This window comes from Schistocerca serialis, chromosome 8 (genome assembly GCF_023864345.2).
Source record: "Schistocerca serialis cubense isolate TAMUIC-IGC-003099 chromosome 8, iqSchSeri2.2, whole genome shotgun sequence".
Lineage (NCBI taxonomy): Eukaryota > Metazoa > Arthropoda > Insecta > Orthoptera > Acrididae > Schistocerca > Schistocerca serialis.
Genome location: NC_064645.1, coordinates 445703037 through 445726527, shown reverse-complemented (window position 1 = coordinate 445726527; position 23491 = coordinate 445703037). Strand labels below are relative to the sequence as shown.

The following is a 23491-nucleotide window of genomic DNA, read 5'->3' as shown; positions in this document are numbered from 1 at the left end:
ACGTATCAAGAAGCAAGGAGATTTTTTCAGTAGGTTGTCTTGAATTAGATTTGCCTTGGATTCAACTTGTTGAAAATAAATTGTTTTCATGAGCACCTCTTTTAAGAAACAGTATAACTGAAAACGAACATGGCGAAGACTTTCCCTAAAATACGTTTTGTTATTTCAAACGAAAACAAAATAACCAAAGTTCTTTCAATGTAAAACCATATTAATAACCGTCTCGACTATACATTGGTTGGAGCGAAAGTCAAAATGAATATCCAAGAAAAATAAGGAAACTAATATGATTAAGAAATGATCAACATGGTTAAATTAAGTGAAAAAGTAAGACAATTCCAGAAACTCTTTGGATGATATTAGTAGAGTCAACAGAAGAAACGCTAGCGTAAATGATAATGAAAACTGCGAGAGAAATTAAGGGATCTATGGACGCTACGGAACAATGAGGGAAGTTAACTGTCGAAACTTGGACCTCACTGTCACAGACGAGAGACGAAAATTCAAACAACTTTCTCCAAAATAGAATACTGAGAGCGATGCTACTTTATATGGGAGAAAATAAAAGCAGATTTAAAAACATGCAACGAAAATGCCGTACAATTAGCTCTAGCAAATTAGAGCTGCTTGGCAAAATAGAACTAATAGGAACTGAGACTGATTAAAGATGCTTTTTATATAGTGAAGAGATTCTAGAGCATGAAGAGAATAGCTACAGCAAAATGCATGACAAAAACACCCGAACCACTGAGAGAACCCAATAGGATCGAAAATGACGAGATCCCAGAAATACTCCCAAAAGAAATAAGAAAAGCTACAAATGTAATGTAAAATGGCGAAGCTGGGGGTTATGATGGTCTGACAATTAACGTGCAAAGATTACTACAGAAGAAACAGTAGAACATGTGGCAAATATCTTTATTGCTTGCGTACAAAAAAGCAGCAACCCCATCTTCTAATCAAAACAGCGGTAGTCTTTGTGCACAAAAGTGGAAGTACTAATGATTTGAAGAATTACCATCCCCTCAGTTTCCTCCCTGTTATTTACAAAGTTTTGCCTTAAGTCTTGACAGGACTCATAAATGCTGCTGTGGAGAACGCGTAAAACATGGATTCCATGTACGTTATAGTACAAATGACATTATACGCCCGTTCCGTGAATTAATTAGACGAGCCAATAAATAAGAAATGCCACTATGCATAGCTTTTAGAGATTTAGAAAAGGTTTTATATTCTGTCGGCCACACGACAGTTATATGGACACTGTCAGGACAAGATGAAGAAACGAGGTATATAAATGCATTACGTAACATCTATGATATTTCGGTAGTTTCTATTAGTATAGAAAACCAAACTAGGGAATTTCCATTAGAAGATGCTATTTCCCGAAGCTATTTACAGTAATTTTTGAGATGGCTATGCCCAAAATTTATCTGGAAAGAAAGGGCAATGATAGTAAATGGGAATAAGATTCACTAACTGGAGATTTCCAGACGATATAGTTGTCCTAGCCAACAAAGTGATATTATTTCAATGCTCTATAAAGGATTTGTCACATAGCTGCAAAAATGAGCATTAAGATTTCTATGTCCAAAACAAATGTTATGCAAAACAGGTGGAAGACTGCAAGTCAAAATAATATTGCACGCAAGTGTCGCATAAATGTTAATGAATATGTTTATCTGGGACAGCTAACTGGAATCTTAAGAGATTTTCAGCCGAATGTTACTAGGTTCAAGTATTTAAGAAAGCAACGCAACCATTTCTAGATATTGTAAGGCAATAAATTTAAAAAGGTTTTTTCAAACTTGTCATGTTCTTGTACTAACATACTAACAAATGTTTGTGAAACTTGGGCTTTAGAGAAAATGTCTAACTGCTCTGAGAGCTATGGGAAGTTCACTCTTACGTACGAGAAGGATCGTAGAGAACGAGAAGACATAAAACGAGTTCCGGATGTTTTGGAAAACCAGAAAGGCTCTAAAATGGAGTGGGACAAGACATAAAGCACGAAAAAAGGCGAAATATGAAAAATGACTGTGCTAGAGTGAGGTCCAGCAGAAAGATGAAGATCACCGCTGGCATTAAGAACTGAAGAAAGTCGCCAGCTTTAACAGATAGACAGCAGGAGACAGAGAGGCAGCGAAACAGCGATGCAATTTATATTTGTTAGCTTAAGGTTCGTAAGACGGATACAACTTCTAAATTTTGGATTAACTGAGGTCCGCAGCTCGTGGTCGTACGGTAGCGTTCTCGCTTCCCGCGCCCGTGTTCCCAAGTTCGATTCCCGGCGGGGTCAGGGATTTTCTCTGCCTCGTGATGACTGGGTGTTGTGTGATGTCCTTAGGTTAGTTAGGTTTAAGTAGTTCTAAGTTTTACGGGACTGATGACCATAGATGTTAAGTCCCACAGTGCTCAGAGACATTTGATTAACTGAACAATAAAGAACTGTGCTTAACTTCCTTACTACTTTCTTCGCGATGCTAATCTTTCGACGTAACATTGGATTCACAACAATTGTACAACATTTACCCAAATATACCTCATTTGAGCATGCATACCTTAAGTACTCTTTATATACTGAAGCGCCAAAGAAACTGCAATAGGCATGTGTATTCAAATACAGACATATGTGAACAGGCAGAATACAGTGCTGCGATCGGCAACGCCTATATAACACAAGTGTCTGGTGCAGTTGTTAGATCGGTTACTGCTCATAAAATGGCAGGTTATCAGGATTTAAGTGAGTCTGAATGTGGTGTTATAATCGGCGCACAACTGATGGGACAAAGAATCTTCGAGGTTGCGATGAATCGAGGATTTTCCCGTAAGACCACTTCATAAGTGTACTGTGAATAGCAGGAATCCGGTAAAACATGAAATCTGCCACTTCGATTCGGCCGGTAAAAGGTCTTGCAAGAACAGGACCAACAACACCTAAAGAAAATCATTTAACGTGACAGAAGTTCAACCCTTCCGCACATTGCTGCAGATTTCAATGCTCCGTCATCAACAAGTATCAGCGTGCGAACCATTCAACTACACATCATCCATATGGGCTTTTGGAGCCGAAGGTCAGCTCGTGTACCCTTGACGAGCTTTACGCCTCGCCTTGGCCCGTAAACACCGACGTTGGACTGTTGATGACTACAAACATGTTACCTGGTCGGACGTGTCTCGTTTTAAATTATATCGAGGGTATGGTTCAAATGGCTCTGAGCACTATGGGACTTAACCTCGAAGGTTATCAGTCCCCTAGAACGTACAACTACTTAAACCTAACTAACCTAAGGACATGACACACATCCATGCCCGAGGCAGGATTCGAACCTGCGACCATAACGGTCGCGCAGTTCCAGACTGTAGCGCCTAGAACCGCTCGGCCACACCGGCCGGCCGAGCGTATGGACGTATTGACTCCACCTAGTGTGATTAAACCGTTGTTAGTCATCTGGATTACCTAATATTTCCTGTTGGCCATGGAACTGAGATTGCCTACTCATCAGGTAATAAAAATCCAAGGATTTATTCTGGAAACCTTCTCAATAACTCCAAAATCTTGGTCGCTCTCCATACAGGAATGACATGGGAACATGCATTTTCGAACTACAGTTTCAATGTGTGTATTTTGGGCAATGTAATGCCAGAACACCACAGTGTATTTACTTTTATTTTGTCCCCCAGCCTTTTCACTAAAAGCTTTGATGCGTTTAACTGACATGGAAAATCTACTTATATAATGCAAAAGAAAGGGAGCAATTTCTTGGCATGCCCAAGCTGCTTGACTCTCATGCCAACTGTACATTGTTGCAACTCCGGAAGCTAAATCGTGCTTATAAAATTTGTAGGCTCACAGCTGTCTTGCATAATATGCTCAGCTGCAAGAAAGAACAGGTGTAGGGAATGTCTCCTGTAGGTCAAAACATAATGCTATTTGGCAACTCTCATATTTTAAACATTCTTTTGCCATGTCTTTTGCTTCTCTAGCTGCCTGTGTCTTACACCTTTTCGAGAGTCAGTGTCTGAAGTTTTTTTGGTCTTCATGAGCTATCAAAATCTACAAAGTGTCGAACGTCACACAAGCAGCAGTACAAGGTGTATGGACACCCAGCATGAAGACTGAATTGATGACAAGTCCGTAGTAGCTCTCTTTAACAGGTGGTGTATTATTTTCTGCACAAATAAATCTATCAGAGTTCAGACATTTGTCACACATGTGAACTTATTTTTTATAGTTCTAAAAATCTATAAAATTAACGAATTGTGTAGGAAATAAAATAATAACAATAACTGACGAAGAACCAATATAACAATTTTAAATGAAATAGCTTCTGTTAAAGACCGTGACGAAAACAAAGAGATGTTCGTAATCATTTGCTAACACTTTGTAATCAAGAGATACAATTCAAGACAGCCTTTGACTTCCCAAAAAAAAAAAAAAGAGACTATCTTCGCAGCTTTCTTTTTAGCCACTTGATGTCAGCATCAGACTGCTTGTTGCTTGTAACTATTTGTCACGCAGACTTGTGTCTGCTTTAACTACTGAAATCTACACATACCTCCAAAATTAAAAATTGGTCACTTATACCCCTTGGCTCCTAAGGGTCTCGTATATTGTAGCTTGCTACCAAAAATCTCGTTAGTTTGTTAAAATTTTGAAATTTTGGTACAATATTGCATTCAAATATGAGCGTGTTTTTATATCTTCACATCAGTGCCAAGTGGTATATAGATATATTTATTATTTGTACTACATTATCATTTTGCACCCGCACACACACACACACACACACACACACACGCACACACACACACACACACACACACACACAAGCTGTTGTGGTCTTCAGTCCAAAGGCTGGTTTGATGCAGCTCTCCATGCTACTCTATCCTGTGCGAACCTCTTCATCCCACATTTTTCTGAAGCTGCTTTCTGTATTCATCTCTTGTCTTCCTCTACAACTTTTACCCCCACACTTCCCTTCAGTACTAAATTGGTGATCCCTTAATGTCTCTGTATGTGCCCTGTCAACTGATCCCTTCTTTCGGTCGGGTTGTGACACAAATTCCTGGTCTCCCAAGTTCTGTTCAGTACCTCCTCATTAGTTACGTGATCTACCCGTCTAATCAACATTCTTCTATAGCACCACATTTCAAAAGCTCCTGTTTTCTTCTTGTATAAACTGTCTACTGTCCCTTTTCACTTCCATACGTGGCTACATTCGATACAGACACTTTCAAAAAAGACTTCCTCGGATGCTAATACATTTCTCTTCTTCAGAAATGCCTTTCTTACCACTGCCAGTCTACATTTTATATCCTTTCTACTTCTGCCATCATCAGTTATTTTGTTGCCCAAATAGCAGAACTCATCCATTACTTTAAGTGTCTCATTTCCTAATATAATTTTCCCAGCATTACCTGATTTACTTCTGCTACAATCCCCTAATCTTGTTTGTGTACACATGTATACCATATGGCGCTCCCATATATAACAAATGCACTTACTCGAACGGAATGTTGTGTCAAAGTTTCAAAGGAATCAATGAAGTTCAGAGGTTTAAGATTTTGAGCAAGCTAATGAGATTTTTGCTAACAACGCATCCTCTTTAAATATGTAGTTCAGGGCGCTCCAATACGCATATAAAATCACTTTCGTGTTCAAATGTAGCGTTACATGAAGATTTCAAAGCAGTCGATGAAGAAGTTTCGGAGGATTATGATTTTCTGCATTTACATCTATATAAATAAATATTATGTAAATACTTGTTTCTACAAAATTGTAACTCTCCGAAAATTGTTTATCGACTGCTTAGAAATTTTGGCACAACGTTGTGTTTGAATACGTGCGTGTTTTTATGTGTAAATTCCTTGAATATGTGTAGTAAGAAGTATGATACATAAAGAAGAAACGTTACTATAAAAAACTGGGTAGTTTTTTGATCAATTTCTTCAAATTGTACACAATGCCCTAATGAATATTCGGACGAACGTAGGCTGTATTTGTCCAACACATATAATGAGTAAATAACCTATATAATAGTGAAAATTTATTAATAAACAGAAACGTTGTACTGATGGTTTATCGGCTTTTGATTCGCATACTGCTACAGAATGGAATTTGCAGTAACAATAAACAAGGCTCACGATCAGCGAGAGAGTCAAGAGGAGATGGACAGAGGGACGGGAGAAAATGGACATAGTACGCCGGTAGTGGGGGATGGACAGAGAAAGGGAGCGGGTGGTAGTCGGCAGAGGGAAGAAAGAGAGAGAGAGAGGAGAAGGAACAGATAGAAAAAGTGGTGGATACAGTGCTATCAACAACAAAATTCTTCACAATTTTCCCGAATCCACATCTTCTTGCCAGCCCTGCACTCACTGTTTATTTAATTATTGGTTGATTTATATTGCTACATTCTTGTTTTTGACTGAAAATTTTCGAACTTCATCTGCTCGTTGATTAATTGGAGCATTTCTCCTGTTACACAAGGTTTCGTCGGAGTTTCCTTCCTTGTACCTATGTCTGACTGCCTATCATCCGTGATTGACCCATTTTGGAGATGTCAACTCCTCTTCAGATGAACTGTCTACTCTGATTTTACGTACTACCATATCAACATCGCTCATGCACTTCAAACTCGTCTCATCATTCCTCAATACTTCAGCATGCCATATCCTTCTACACTGTTTCTACTGTACGATTCTCTTAAACTTCAGTCCAATCTTCATCGTCACTTAATTGTATCTGACCCTATATCTGCCCCTGGGTACACTGTAAAATTGAGTATCTGGTATTTGAATCCCAATCCAGTACCCGTGGTCTAGGAGTAGCGTCTTTGATTCATAATCAAAACGTCTTCGTTCCCGGGTTCGACCCCCGCCACTGCCTAAATTTTGATAAATAATCAGCATTGGCGGCCAAAGACTTCCGGCATAAGAAGTCAGCCTCATTCGGCCAACGGCCTTGTAAAAGAGGGCGGAGGAGCGGATGGAGGTTCAGGGCACTCTCTTGTCCTAGGGGTGGGAAATTGCCCCTAAAGGCGGAAGAATCAGCAATGATCAACGACATGAGGATGCAGAAGGCAATGCAAACCACTGCATTAAAGACACGTAACGTGTATCCACAGGACATGTCGCCTGTAATTGAAGAAGTGTCATGATGATCTCTCCATTGGCAAAAGATTCCGGAATAGTCCCCCATTCGGATCTCCGGGACGGGACTGCCAAGGGGGAGGTTACCATGAGAAAAAGATTGAATAATCAACGAAAGGATAACGTTCTACGAGTCGGGGCGTGGAATGTCAGAAGCTTGAACGTGGTAGGGAAACTAGAAAATCTGAAAAGCGAAATGCAAAGGCTCAATCTAGATATAGTAGGGGTCAGTGAAGTGAAGTGGAAGGAGGACAAGGATTTCTGGTCAGATCAGTATCGGGTAATATCAACAGCAGCAGAAAATGGAATAACAGGTGTAGGATTCGTTATGAATAGGAAGGTAGGGCAGAGGGTGTGTTACTGTGAACAGTTCAGAGACAAGGTTGTTCTAATCAGAATCGACAGCAACTAACACCGACAATGATAGTTCAGGTATACATGCAGACGTCGCAAGCTGAAGATGAATAGATAGAGAAAGTGTATGAGGATATTGAAAGGGTAATGCAGTATGTAAAGGGGGACGAAAATCTAATAGTCATGGGCGACTGGAATGCAGTTGTAGGGGAAGGAGTAGTAGGAAAGGTTACAGGAGATTATGGGCTTGGGACAAGGAATGAAAGAGGAGAAAGACTAATTGAGTTCTGCAACAAGTTTCAGTTAGTAATTGCGATTACTCTGTTCAAGAATCACAAGAGGAGGAGGTATACTTGGAAAAGGCCGGGAGATACGGGAAGATTTCAATTAGATTACAACACGGTCAGACAGAGATTCCGAAATCAGATACTGGACTATAAGGCGTACCCAGGTGCAGATATAGACTCAGATCACAATATAGTAGTGATGAAGAGTAGGCTGAAGTTCAAGACATTAGTCAGGAAGAATCAACACGCAAAGAAGTGGGATACGGAAGTACTAACGAATGACGAGATACGTTTGAAGTTCTCTAACGCTATAGATACAGCAATAAGGAATAACGCAGTAGGCAGTACAGTTGAAGAGGAATGGGCATCTCTAAAAAGGGCCATCACAGAAGTTGGGAAGGAAAACATAGGTACAAAGAAGGTAGCTGCGAAGAAACCGTGGGTAACAGAAGAAATACTTCAGTTGATTGATGAAAGGAGGAAGTACGAACATGTTCCGGGAAACTCAGGAATACAGAAATACAAGTCGCTGAGGAATGAAATAAATAGGAAGTGCAGGGAAGCTAAGACGAAATGGCTGCAGGAAAAATGTGAAGACATCGAAAAAGATATGATTGCCGGAAGGACAGACTCAGCATACAGGAAAGTCAAAACAACCTTTGGTGACATTAAAAGAAACGGTGGTAACATTAAGAGTGCAACGGAAATTCCACTGTTAAATGCAGAGGAGAGAGCAGATAGGTGGAAAGAATACATTGAAAGCCTCTATGATGGTGAAGATTAGTTTGATGTGATAGAAGAAGAAACAGGAGTCGATTTAGAAGAGATAGGGGATCCAGTATTAGAATCTGAATTTAAAAGAGCTTTGGAGGACTTACGGTCAAATAAGGCAGAAGGGATAGATAACATTCCATTAGAATTTCTAAACTCATTGGGGGAAGTGGCAACAAAACGATTATTCACGTTGGTGTGTAGAATATATAAGTCTGGAGATATACCATCTGACTTTCGGAAAAGCATCATCCACAGAATTCCGAAGACGGCAAGAGCTGACAAGTGCGAGAATTACCGCACAATCAGCTTAACAGCTCATGCATCGAAGCTGCTTACAAGAATAATATACAGAAGAATGGAAAAGAAAATTGAGAATGCGCTAGGTGACGATCAGTTTAGCTTTAGGAAAAGTAAAGGGACGAGAGAGGCAATTCTGACGTTACGGCTAATAATGGAAGCAAGGGTAAAGGAAAATCAAGACACTTTCATAGGATTTGTCGACCTGGAAAAAGCGTTCGACAATATAAAATGGTGCAAGCTGTTCGAGATTCTGAAAAAAGTAGGGGTAAGCTATAGGGAGTGACGGGTCATATACAATATGTACAACAACCAAGATGGAATAATAAGAGTGGACCATCAAGAACGAAGTGCTCGTATTAAGAAGGGTATAAGACAAAGCTGTAGCCTTTCGCCCCTACTCTTCAATCTGTACATCGAGGAAGCAATGATGGAAATAAAAAAAAAAAACGTTCAGGAATGGAATTAAAATACAAGGTGAAAGGATATCAATGATACGATTCGCTGATGGCATTGCTATCGTGTGTGAAAGTGAAGAAGAATTAAATGATCTGCTGAACGGAATGAATGGTCTAATGAGTACACAGTATGGTTTGAGAGTAAATCGGAGAAAGAGGAAGGTAATGAGAAGTAGTAGAAATGAGAACAGCGAGAAACTTAACATCAGGATTGATGGTCACGAAGTCAATGAAGTTAAGGAATTCTGCTACCTAGGCAGCAAAACAACCAATGACGGGCGGAGCAAGGAGGACATCAAAAGCAGACTCGCTATGGCAAAAATGCATTTCTGGCCAAGAGAAGTCTGCTAATATCAAATACCGGCCTTAATTTGAGGAAGAAATTTCTGAGGATGTACGTCTGGAGTACATCATCGTATGGTAGTGAAACATGGACAGTGGGAAACCGGAACAGAAGAGAATCGAAGCATTTGAGATGTGGTGCTATGGACGAATGTTGAAAGTTAGGTGGACTGATAAGGTAAGGAATGAGGAGGTTCTACGCAGATTCGGAGAGGAAAGGAATATGTGGAACACACTGATAAGGAGAAAGGACTGGATGATAGAACATCTGCTAAGACATGTGGGAATGACTTCCATGGTACTAGAGGGAGCTGTAGAGGGCAAAAACTGTAGAGGAAGACAGAGATTGGAAAACGTCAAGCAAATAATTGAGGACGTAGGTTGCAAGTGCTACTCTGAGATGAAGGGGGTAGCACAGGAAACGAATTCGTGGCGGGCCGCATCAAACCAGTCAGTAGACTGATGACCAAAAAAAAAAAAAAAAAAGAGTGATGATGTTATCTACACTGAAGCGCCAAATAACCTGGTATAGGAATGCGTATTCAAATACAGAGATATGAAAGGAGGCAGACTACGGCTCTACGGTCGGCAACGCCTATATCGTACAGCAAGTGTCTGGCGCAGTTGTTAGCTCGGTTACTGCTGCTACAACGGCAGGTTATCAAGAATTACGTGAGTTTGAACGACGTATATAGTCGGCGCATGAGCAATGGAACACAGCATCTCTGAGATAGCGATGAAGTGGGCGTTTTCCCGCACGACCATTTCACAAGTGTAAATACGGTGAATATCAGGAATTCGGTAAAACATCAAATCTCCGACGTCGCTGGGCCAGAAAATGATCCTGCAAGAACGGGACCAACGACGACTGAAGAGAAACGTTCAATTTGACAGAAGTGCAGCCAATCCGCAAATTGCTATAGATTTCATTGATGGGCCATCAACAAGTGCCAGCGTGCGAACCACTCAATGAACATCATCGACATGGGGTATCGGAGCCGAAGAACAACTCGTGTACCCTTGATGACAACACGAGACATAGCTTTACGCCTCGGCTGGGCCCGTCAACGCTGACATTGAACTATTGATGGCTGGAAACATGTTGCCCGGTCAGACGAGTCTCGTTTAAAATTGTATCGAGCTGATTTACGTGTATGGGTATGGAGACAACCGCATGCATCTATGGACCCTGCATGTCAGGGGAAGACTGTTCAAGCTGTTGCAGCTCTGTAATCGTGTGGAGTGTGTGCAGTTGGAGTGATATTGGACCCCTGATACGTCTAGATAGGACTGTGACACGCGACATGTACGTAAGCATCCTGTCTGACCACCTACGTCCATTCATGTCTATTTGGATTTCCGCCGGACTTGGGTAATTCCAGCAGACCATTGCGACACCCCAAATGTCCAGAATTGGTACATAGTGGTTCGAGGAACACTCTTCTGAGTTTTAACACTTCCGCTGGCCACCAAACTCCCCAGACATGAACATCATTGAGCATATCTGAGGAACTTCGCAACGTGCCATTCAGAAGAGGTCTCCACCCCCTCCTACTCCTACGGATTTATAGACAGCCCTACAAGATTCATGGTGGCAGTTCCCTCCAGCGCTACTTCAGATATTATTCGAGTACATGCCACGTAGTGCTGCGGCACTTTGCGTGCTCGCGGGAGCGCTACATGGTATCAGCTAGATGTACCAGTTTCTTTAGCTCATCGTGAATAATGAAGTTCCTCTGAAAATAGCGAATATTCAGTCGGACCTTGATAAAGTTTCTGTGGGGGTGCAAAGACTGGCAACTCATTTCAAATTCTCAGATATGTAAGACTGTGCGCATCCCAAACCGAAGGAACGTAGTGTTCTATGACTAATGTATCAATGATTCACAACTGGAATAAGCCACAACTGGGCATATGAAACGGGAAGTTCACTTAGGTCCAGTCGTAGGTAAAGGAGACGACAGATTACGCTTGCAAGATACTGAGAAAATGCGATGTCTTTAAAAAGCAGATTTCTTGTGGCTACATCTAGAAGTACGTCTATACTCCACAAATCATCATGTGATCTACATCTACATCTACATTTATATTCCGCAAGCCACCCAATGTTGTGTGGCGGAGGGCACTTTACGTGCCACTGTCATTACCTCCCTTTCCTGTTCCAGTCGCATATGTTTCACGGGAAGAACGACTGCCGGAAAGCCTCCGTGCGCGCTCGTATCTCTCTAATTTTTCATAAGTGACCTCCTCGGGAGGTATAAGTAGGGGGAAACAATATATTCGATACCTCATCCAGAAACGCACCCTCTCGAAACCTGGACAGCAAGCTACACCGCGATGCAGAGCGCCTCTCTTGCAGAGGCTGCCACTTGAGTTTGCTAAACATTTCCGTAACGCTATCACGCTTGCCAAATAACCCTGTGACGAAACGCGCCGCACTCCTTTGGATCTTCTCTATCTCCACTGTCAACCTGACCTGGTACGGATCCCAGACTGATGAGCAATACTCATGTATAGATCGAGCGAGTGTTTTGTAAGCCACCTCCTTTGATGATGGACTACATTTTCTAAGGACTCTCCCAATGAATCTCAACCTGGCACCGCCGGCCGGGGTGGCCGAGAGGTTCTAGGCGCTATAGTCTGGAATCGCGCGACCGCTACGGTCGAAGGTTCGAACCCTGAATCCGGGCATGGATGTGTGTGATGTCCTTAGGTTAGCTAGGTTTAAGTAGTTCTAAGTTCTAGGGGACTGATGACCTCAGAAGTTGAGGTCCATAGTGCTCAGAGCCATTTGAATCAGCCTGGCACCCGCCTTACGAACAATTAATTTTATATGATCATTCCACTTCAAATCGTTCCGCACGCATACTCCCACATATTTTGCAGAAGTAACTGCTGCCAGTGTTTGTTCCGCTATCATACATACATACATGTGTAGCGTGTGATGATAACACTACGAATAGGTATAGATTCTTTTATTGTTTCCTATATTTTCTTTTAGTTATTTCATGCTTTATTTTCATCATTCACTGAGAAGTTTATTTTCTAAATGTAGCTCTTGGTACAATTAAGTTTCTGTAAATATGAGGTCGCAGTGTCTGTGTTGTGAACAAGTACTATGCAGTATTCCTTCATAAATGTTCAAATGTGTGTGAAATCGTATGGGACTTAACTGCTACGGTCATCAGTCCATAAACTTACACACTACTTAACCTAAATTATCCTATGGACAAACACACACAACCATGCCCGAGGGAGGACTCGAACCGCCGCCGGGACTAGCCGCACCATCTGTCACTGCAGCGCCCTAGACCGCTCGGCTAATCCCGCGCGGCGCAGTATTCCTTCTGACATGCATGTATGTTCAAAGGAAAAGGAACTGCGGGGACTATAACTGCCATGAGAGACGTAAGATGTGTTCGCACTTGCGAATATGAACCACATCTACCTGTATAGTGGAATGACAACAATGAAAGTTTGAGCAGCTCCGGGACTCGAACCCTGATTTCCCGCTTTACGTGAGTAGCCGCCTTAAATGCTTCTATTTTTATGCTGTGTATCACGATAAAAATAACTTTCAGTACAATTTAATGTACTCTTTTGATTATTAATCACACCTCCCGATGTTTTACATAAAAAACGCAAAGAAAAGTATTCCGATTATCAGATACACCGACAAAAATATTGAATGAAAAAAATCCTCTACCAAGATGCGAACACGGACCAGCAGGTTGATAGTCTAATATCGACGCCTAAAAGGAGGGCAGGGGCCAAATGGGCAGGTGTTACAACACGAGGTCTGAGCGCAACGTCCCGTTCCCCCTCCCAGAGACCAAGGAAAGCATAGAGAACAAGGAGTACAGATTAGGCATACAAAGCAAATTAATTACATAAAGACTATTTAAAAATAAAGAAAAAAACGGTAGCAAGCACAACGAGAAACCGACATTTCGAGGAGGAGGACGTGTCAATTGCCACGCTCAGTGGGGCACAGTTTCTCGGAGAAGAACATTCCAATGATCAAAGAATAACCGGTACTAAGAGAGGAGATGAGTGGAGCAGCTTCTCATTGCAGTAATACCCTAACTCTGGGGTGGGATAAGAAAAAACTACGAAGAAAATAAGAGAAATATTGTCCGTATCTGGGATTGCGGAAAATTGCACAATGTCGTTGATGAAGGAAGAGCGAAAACTCAAGGTCATTAATGATATTCCCGTACAGGGGAGAAATTTTATTTGCAGATCATGTGCCCGGTATCGGCCGATAAATACGGAATTGTCGTCATTTCGTTACACACCTGGAAGTGGATCATACTCGGAACTGAAAATATATATATGATTCCTTTAAATTATATTTTTGTTTACTTAATGTGTCTGTTATGAATACGATAGTCATTTTCATTTATTGTGATACTGTACGCTTTCTTATTTGTTAATATGTTATTTGGTTTCATTTTGTGCAGACAGAGTATTAATAAATTGTGGTTTTGTGTTTAAATGTAAATCGATATAATCAGTATCTCCGAAAGTTTTATGTGAAGCGGGATGTACGAACAGTGTAAAGTTATATCGACAGATCGACAGAGGAAGTCACCAACAAAAAACCTGGAGCAGGGGGAACATAGAGAGTGAAGGTGATTCCGTGCCACGCGTGTGTTCATGACCGGTGAAAAATATCGGTGTTCGAATAGTGCTACATTTGTGATATCGACGAGAACCACGATTTCAAATTTAGTAACTTAACGTGCCCCGTTGTTCATTAGCCGGAAACGCAGTTTGACTCATTATGCTTAAAACTTTGATGTGCACACCGGTGCATGCAGTGAATATATCATTTTCGATTGTAGGCAGTACGGAATACTTACTGCGTACCACAAACTGTGAAACCAAACAGAAAATACAGTAACGACTATTCTTCTCGAATGTTGACACAAGCACTTAAAAAATGGTTCAAATGGCTATGAGCACTATTCGACTTAAGTTCTGAGGTCATCAGTCGCCTAGAACTTAGAACTAATTAAACCTAACTAACTTAAGGACATCACACACATCCATGCCCGAGGCAGGATTCGAACCTGCGACCGCAGCGGTCGCTCGGTTCCAGACTGTAGCGCCTAGAACCGCACGGCCACTCCGGCCGGCAAAGCACTTAAACTGTGAACACCCAAGTACGGTGTGCTGACTGCCGCGTAATTGATTTGCTATTGTTTGCGATTGTTTGCTATGAACGGCGGATTAATTATTCACGGTACAATTAACTTCCGGTGGACGGATATACTGTGAAAACTGCCGCGCAGCCATCTAATAGTAAAACTCAAACGTGAAAACAGTGGCTAAGATGTCAAACAAACACTATGACGTCGGGTTACGTCTTGCGTTAATGAAAAGAAACCTGTTTTATATTCGTCGTTGCATGGAGATACGCAAAATGGAATTAATTCTACGGGCATCGAGCTTTCCTATTATTCCCAAAAGGTACTCACAATCAAAGAGACCAGCAAGACGACACTAATTATAGGAATGCACGCTCAAGGATCATGCACTAACGACGCGGACTTCGCCAATTCGCCGGCAGCATCAGCTAAGTGGAGATTGTTTCGGAGGAACAGTGGCTGTTCTTCGAATGTCCTCTCTTTATCCTATCTGATACGGACCCCAGACTGTAGGGAAACATTCAAATATATATTAACGCCTGTTATATAAGGTACCATCTTTGTGAGTGGGCTATACTTCCTGGGAATTCTTTCATATGTCTCATCAGCGAATAGTTTTATATGGTCTTTCCACTTAAAAACACTCGTTATGAAGATGTTTAATGGATGTGATCTTTCTGCCTGTTTATATGCAATACGTTACATTTGTTCATGTTGAGGGGCAGCTTCAATTCCCAGAACAGTCATCTGTCCTCAGCGGCTATTCCTACATTTTGCTACATTTTTTTTTTTCATTGTGACTTCTCTGTGTGCAACACTATCATACATAAAGACTATCAGTGCTATTTACTAGGTCATTTACATATCTTCTAACAGTCCCTTGGGGTGCGCACCAAGTATCTATTACGACTGAAAATTATTCTCCGTCTGCTAGAAACACTCCATTCCTTTTACATAGCTGTTGTAATATTCTTTATACTTGTATTTTGTTCATTAAGTGGCAGTGCAAAGTCTTATCGAATGCCTTGTCAAAGTTAAGGAACACGGCATCCATCTGGGCAACGGTATCCTTTGCTTTCCAGGTTTGGTGAGCAAACAGAGACGCTGGATTCCACACGATGATACCAGGGTTGTTTTTTAAGTAAGGGCCGTTCGCGCGTATAGTCCCGTAGTTCGCGCGGCCGCCGCAACAAGCCACTGCCCCACTTGCCGGCATCCTTCCCGTTCACACTGATGCAAGTTGCAGCTCTGTAGCTGACGTGTACGCATCGCTGTGCTACTTTAAAATGTTTACAATTATTGAACCGCCCGTCGCGTGTGAGATACGGTCAGTGATACGTTTTTTGACCGCGAGAAGCCTATCAGCTGCAAAAATACATCGTCAGTTAACAGAAGTTTATGGCTTGAATGCAATGAGTGAAGGTAAAGTGCGTCAATGGGTTAGAGAGTTTAAAAATGGCCGTCAAATCGTCCATGACGAAGAACGCTCAGGCCGGCCCTCTGTGATCACTGATGATTTGGTGGTTGCAGTCGAAACAAAGATTCGTGAGGACAGAAGATTCACAATTTCCGCTCTTTCTTTGGAATTTCCACAAGTTTCAAGATCGGTTTTGTACAAAATTGTGCCTGAAAACCTAAACTTTAAGAAACTGTGTTCTCGGTGGGTACCCAGACTCCTCACTGAGGAAGAAGGGGATGACATGTTGAGTCAAATTGTCACTGGAGATGAAACATGGGTATCCCATATCACTCCCGAAAGCAAGCGACAATCGATGGCATGGCGACACACAACCTAACCCGTCAAGGTCAAAGCCAAACAGACGCTGTCAAAGCGCAAGATTATGGCAACTGTGTTCTCCGACCAGCGCGGTGTTTTGCTAGTGGACTTTATGCCATGAGTAACGACAGTCAACTCAGATGCCTACTGTGCAACTCTAAAGAAGCTCCGCAGAGCAATTCAATACAAAAGGCGCGGCATGCTGACAAAAGGAGTTTTGCTCCTGCACGATAACGCTAGGCCTCACACCTCTCAAAAGACTCGGGATTTGATTGATTCTTTTGGCTGGGAAGTTTTGGACCATGCACCATACAACCCCGACCATGCTCCTAGCGATTTTCACCTTTTCCGGTACCTGAAACACCATCTTGGTGGGCAGCGCTTCAATGACGACGATGAAGTGAAAGTGGCCGTGAACTCTTGGCTGTCGGAGCAGGCGGCCGAATGCTTTGAAGAGGGAATTAAAAACTTAGTTCTACGGTATGACAAGTGCTTAAATAAACAAGGCAACTATGTAGAAAAATCGGTAAAAGTGTGTAGAATCAGAAAATAAAAGATTTTTTAAAAACAAAAACGGCCCTTACTTAAAAAACAACCCTCTTACTTTGCGATAATCATCATTATTCCTACAAATCATATTTTCAGTCTCCAAAATTGTCTTAATTTACGAACAGAAATCATGTTTCAAAATTTTAACATACTGACGTCAATAATGTAGGACTTTAATTTTCTGTTTCAAAACAGTTGTTCAAACCGTGCTAGGCTGAAGGTCGAGTGTGAGGGATTCTTACTATACACGAGGGCTAATCGGAAAGTGAGGAACGATCGACGGCGAAATGCAAAACACTGTGAAAATCCGTCGAGGATTTTCACAGACGTTTTGGGCAGTGTCTCTAGTATGCCCGTCGATCGCATCAAGACGCTCTTTTCAGTCCTGAGCGCACTGTGGGAAAGTAAAGGTGCCTAGAACAACGATGTTTCCCGCCAAGTAGGAGGGCCTGCTGAGAGGCTTCGCCTTAATGAGTACAGCCCACATAACACAACTGCGGTGCATTTCCTTCTTATGGCAATTCTCAGTCACACTGTGCAGGGGCAATGAAGATACTCCTGCAGCGTTTCCTGTGACAAGTGTCTGATCACCCACAATACAGTCCGTAATTGGCTCCCCCTGAGTCTCATCTCTGCTCACAAGAAACGCTGGCAGTGAAGACAAAATTTTTCCATAGAGAACGAGCTGCAGACCAGTGCAGATAACTGGCTGAAAGCACAGGCGGCTGCTTTCTATGACGATGATATTGGAAAGGTGATACAACACTACGACAAAACTCGCGGTTGGAGCGCCGACTATGTAGAGAAGTAGGTGGAAGGTGTACCTAACTGTTGCAAATAAAACGTTTCTTGTTTTGACTGTGGTTTCCATTTCGCGACCGATCAGAACTTACTTTCTTAAGAACCCTTGTACTACAACTTACATCATATGATCATACGCTTCTTCAAAGCAGCAGCACGTTGTAGATCTCGTAAAAACGAGTCGTTGTTCGTACTATTCGTTCCAAAAAAGAAAAAGACAGAAAATGTCATTTGGTGGTTAAAGAATAATAATATTTTGTTGTTTTGGTATTATAAATTGCATGTTATGGAAGTATGCCGTTTCAAGAGCGGCCCCCTGAAGATGCATCAAAATCAGGTCATTCTTGGTACGATTTGTTATAATTAACTGCACTTAATGACACATCGGTTACCCTACAATATAAGACACTTGGGCGCTTTACCTTACACAAGCGCAGCAGAGTTTCGGTTGGGTGGTTGCTGTCTGTTTTCTCCCATCTTGTGATAATAGCTACCTGTACTTCCTGTGGATCTTGTTTCACTGTTATACGCCAGACATTCGCTTCCAGGAAATTATTCCTGATTTTCACATTAATATCTCATTACCAGTAGATTTGTTTTGTTGAAGAAAGCTATCATCGCGGATGCTAATTTACTTCTGTTATCATCCTTGCTTCCAACAGTGTATGTAGTGTTAATTCCAAAGTAGGGGAATTCGTTAACTTTTTCCACTACAGTGTCGTTTGCAACGTTGATACGTTTGGTAAAATCTAAAATATTTGTTACCCATTATCACACTCTCATATTATGCTCGAACCAGCTTCAATATGCTTTGTAGAGTTGGCGAAGTAGCTATACCGCGTAACTGACACTGTGTAGATTTAATGCCTAAAAGTAAAAGCGCTCTCAAACACAGCACATTTTTACTGATTGTTACATATCTGTCCGAGTTGGAAAGGCATTCACGAGTCAAAGTTCCAGTTGGCGTATATCGGCAGTTTTTCACAAAATGTTTTATCCGAGAAAGAAATAGTTGCTCGCTTAAAAGCAACGTATGATTTGATATTTACTTCTGAGATGAATTAGAAGCTGCTGCTCACTGCACAAGTCGCCGATCCTCGTCAGCTGTTTCTTATTTTCCTGCAGTCTTCGAGCACTGTAGCCTCCACAGAGACAACAGCACTGCCTGCAAACAACCCGAACTTCCAACGCTCCAGTTACGTGGTATGTGTTTCTTTTACAGTTATGCCGAAGTTTGTTTTTACCTTATTCGTCTCACAAGGTATTTCTTGAGCTACATTTTCATTATATGTAGCTTAAACGTCGTCACTGCCACCAGAACAGTAGGTGCACCGGCTCAAGTACGAAAATTAGCCAAATTTGGATACTCGGAAAAATCAGTTAAATGGAACTGTTTCTTCAACGACAGTATGTCTTATGCCTTTTTTAGTCGTCAGATGTAGCAGTTACATAACAATTTACTGTCTGTATGAGTGATGTGTTCGTAACACGTCGCATCACATCAGTTACGTTGCCATGGAAACGGTTGCGCTTGTTGCAGGTGACGAGCGCGCCCGGTGTTCCCCCAGCGCCCCGCCGGCCCAGCTACGGCGCATGCGCAGCTCCCCTCAAGGCGAAGACGCCTCCGGACGCCAGCAGCCTCCACTCGCCAGATCTGGACGACGCCTCCGACAAAGGTCAGCAAGGGAAAAACTAAAGCTCTAACTCTGGTCACATGAAATCCGAAACGAGACATAATGAGGAAACGTGCTTCACAAATGCTGTTCACAATCTGTCAAATTTGGTCATACTGTCAGATCTTTCGCACTTCTGTGGAGGCTTTTATGCTGAAAGTCACGATACTTTAGAAAACTTTTACGTTTTTACATTTCTTTTCACAAGAATTCATTGAATTACTCTTATTCTAAATAAAACAATGATAATCAAATACTGCAACTTAATTTCGCTGCAAGCTATATTTTCTGCAGTGAATTTGAATTTTTATGTCACCATTCGCAGAAAGCGTGAAAAGCGTTTACTTACGAACAGAAATGGATGTATGTAGATCCAACTTGTAAATTAAGCTTGTGAAGCTCACTTAGCTTTCAGCCCGATATCTTTACATTTACGAACTACCATTTATGATTCGAACTGTCAGATCCTTAATTCATAGTCTATAATTCTATAATACTACTCGGCTTTCGGCTTCAGACAAGATATTGATGCCTCGTTTGAGTTACGAAAAGAAACATCCAAATATTGCTATGTGGAAGACCAGTCTAGAATGGAAGCTCGTTTACACCTTTTGTTTTTGAATCAATGAAGTTCTGGTAGATTCTTATCAGTTTGTTAATGAAAAAAGGAAGACTTATTCCTATGACCATTTCATGGTCAGGGAAGACAGTACCAAAAAGCTAGTGGATACTTCTATTTCTTTTACGTAAAACTAAGTATTTTACTCGTGAATAGAACACGCTTTCTACATAATTATAAAGTCTTTTCCTCATTTTAAGTTTGATAGCTACATGATGTCAGTAAAACAGTAAGTATACAACGAAGAAACAAATCACTATGACCACTGCCTACCACATGACTGAAGGCCCCCTAGTGGTGTTACGGTTACGTGACGCGATAAGTAACTTACAGGGTGACAGTTATTGAACCATATAAAATAAAATGGTTATAACTTCTGAACGGTTTGCGTTAGGACGTTCAAACTCCACGGCTGGCCGCGGGGCATGATGGGAATTAGTATTCGCTGTACGGTTTGAAGCCCACATATTTGGATGGGATTATCAATAACCAAAATTGGCGTATTTGGGAGACCGAGAAGCCGTTTTTCGCGATCGAAAAGTCTCTTCACCCTCAACGGATGACTAAGTAGTGTGCCATGTCCAGTCATGGAATAATCGGTGCGATATTCTTTGATGGCATGGTGACTGAATAATGGTACGTGAAGGTTTTGGAAGATGATTTCATCACCATTATCTAAAGTGACCTTGATTTCGACAAGATGTAGTTCATGCAAGACGGAGCTCGAACCCATCGAAACAGGAGAGTGTTTGATATCCTGGAGGAGTACTTTGGAGACCGCATTGTAGCACTGAGGTACCCAGAGGTCACTGGCATGGGGCACGATTGGTGTCCATATTCTTCGGATCCGAACACATGTGATTCCTGTTTGTGGGGCTATATTAAAGACAATGTGGACAGCAATAACCCCAACAACACGGCTTAGCTAAAAACAGCCATTCAGATGGTCCACAACAACATCGATGTTCCGACACTTCAGCGTGTCAAGCAGTATTTCGCTGTTGGTCTGAGCGTAATCATCACCGATGATGGCAGGCATATCGAACATGTCGTAACGTAAAACCGAATATCTGTAGTGGCGCTTACATGTTGAATAAAGTGTGTGAACCCCGTGATTTGCAACTAATTTACGTTCCTTTATATAGTTCAATAATTTTCACTCTGTGTGTAAGCGGAACAACGACTAACGGAAAATCATTCTAGTGACGATATGGTATACTGCAAGAAAGCAAGAAGCCAACGGAATCATCTAAGTAAACACTCATAAAGCTTTTATCGTCGCTATCCTTACAGACATTCACTGATAGAGTGAATCCAAGTAATAGGTTATCACTAATGAAGATACACCTAGAATTCTGAAAGTGTGGTGAGAGGGTAGCGAAACCTTTACGGTGAACATTTTAGATTAAGTCTGACCATAAATATTATCAATATCAATCGGAAGAGACAAATGACTATAAAGAGTCACTTGTTTTTAGTTTTCTACTGCGGTTTGGAGGGTTATATCTCAATAAACATTTCGATAACGCGTATTTTCGTGCATAATCTGTGCACTGTGTGGTAGCAGTAAACGTAGAGATAACTACACTCCTGGAAATGGAAAAAAGAACACATTGACACCGGTGTGTCAGACCCACCATACTTGCTCCGGACACTGCGAGAGGGCTGTACAAGGAATGATCACACGCACGGCACAGCGGACACACCAGGAACCGCGGTGTTGGCCGTCGAATGGCGCTAGCTGCGCAGCATTTGTGCACCGCCGCCGTCAGTGTCTGCCAGTTTGCCGTGGCATACGGAGCTCCATCGCAGTCTTTAACACTGGTAGCATGCCGCGACAGCGTGGACGTGAACCGTATGTGCAGTTGACGGACTTTGAGCGAGGGCGTGAATGGAGAGACGAATGGAGACGTGTCGTCTTCAGCGATGAGAGGCGCTTCTGCCTTGGTGCCAATGATGGTCGTATGCGTGTTTGGCGCCGTGCAGGTGAGCGCCACAATCAGGACTGCATACGACCGAGGCACACAGGGCCAACACCCGGCATCATGGTGTGGGGAGCGATCTCCTACACTGGCCGTACACCACTGGTGATCGTCGAGGGGACACTGAATAGTGCACGGTACATCCAAACCGTCATCGAACCCATCGTTCTACCATTCCTAGACAGGCAAGGGAACTTGCTGGTCCAACAGGACAATACACGTCCGCATGTATCCCGTGCCACCCAACGTGCTCTAGAAGGTGTAAGTCAACTACCCTGGCCAGCAAGATCTCCGGATCTATCCCCCATTGAGCATGTTTGGGACTGGATGAAGCGTCGTCTCACGCGGTCTGCACGTCCAGCACGAACGCTGGTCCAACTGAGGCGCCAGGTGGAAATGGCATGGCAAGCCGTTCCACAGGACTACATCCAGCATCTCTACGATCGTCTCCATGGGAGAGTAGCAGCCTGTATTGCTGCGAAAGGTGGATATACACTGTACTAGTGCCGACATGGTGCATGCTCTGTTGCCTGTGTCTATGTGCCTGTGGTTCTGTCAGTGTGATCATGTGATGTATCTGACCCCAGGAATGTGTCAATAAAGTTTCCCCTTCCTGGGACAATGAATTCACGGTGTTCTTATTTCAATTTCCAGGAGTGTATTTATTACGTGATAATATACATACCTCTAAATATCCACAAATAGCACTATATTTCACCATTCTTGCGACGTCATTACATTAAACGTTCGCAACATTTGTCGCACCCAATAGTTACTTCAGCTCATAAAAAGTGAAACATGTGACGAAAATACAATTTCGAAAACGATGGTTTGAGCGCTGAAAGGCATTTATATTACTACGTGTCTAAAGAAACAAAGCACTCACAGAGCAATGAAGCACAGTGGTAACACACTGTAGTTCCGTTTCACAAGACGATGGATCAAAACACTGTCTGGTAGCCAACATTTAGGTTTCTGTGGCTCCTGTGAATCGCTCAAGGGAAATACCAAACAAGCTTTTTGATACAGATTCGATGCTTCATTCACTGTCCTTCCTCAAGCTAAGCTTATGCTTTGTTCCTAGTATCCTCTTCTGTCGTTGGGACGTTCAACTCTAATTTTCTCCCTATAAAAACAATCAATTCAGTACGAAGAGATAATCTTAATAACCTTATGTCGGATTGTAGCGTCGCAGTCCACTACGCCTGCCCAGTAGGCTACCCTTCCGTCACGACTGTGCATCAGCGTGCCTACAGCGAGGTGAGGCCAAACG

General features: G+C 42.2%; 1 protein-coding gene across 1 annotated transcript in view; it reads left to right on the top strand.

The window, feature by feature from the left end:
* Positions 1-23491, top strand: part of LOC126417056 (dipeptidase 1-like) — a 644900-nt gene that overhangs the window by 125737 nt on the left and 495672 nt on the right. Inside the window, exon 4 of the mRNA XM_050084949.1 lies at positions 19485-19620. Coding sequence (XP_049940906.1) covers positions 19485-19620 — 136 coding nt within the window. The remainder of the gene's footprint in view (positions 1-19484; positions 19621-23491) is intronic.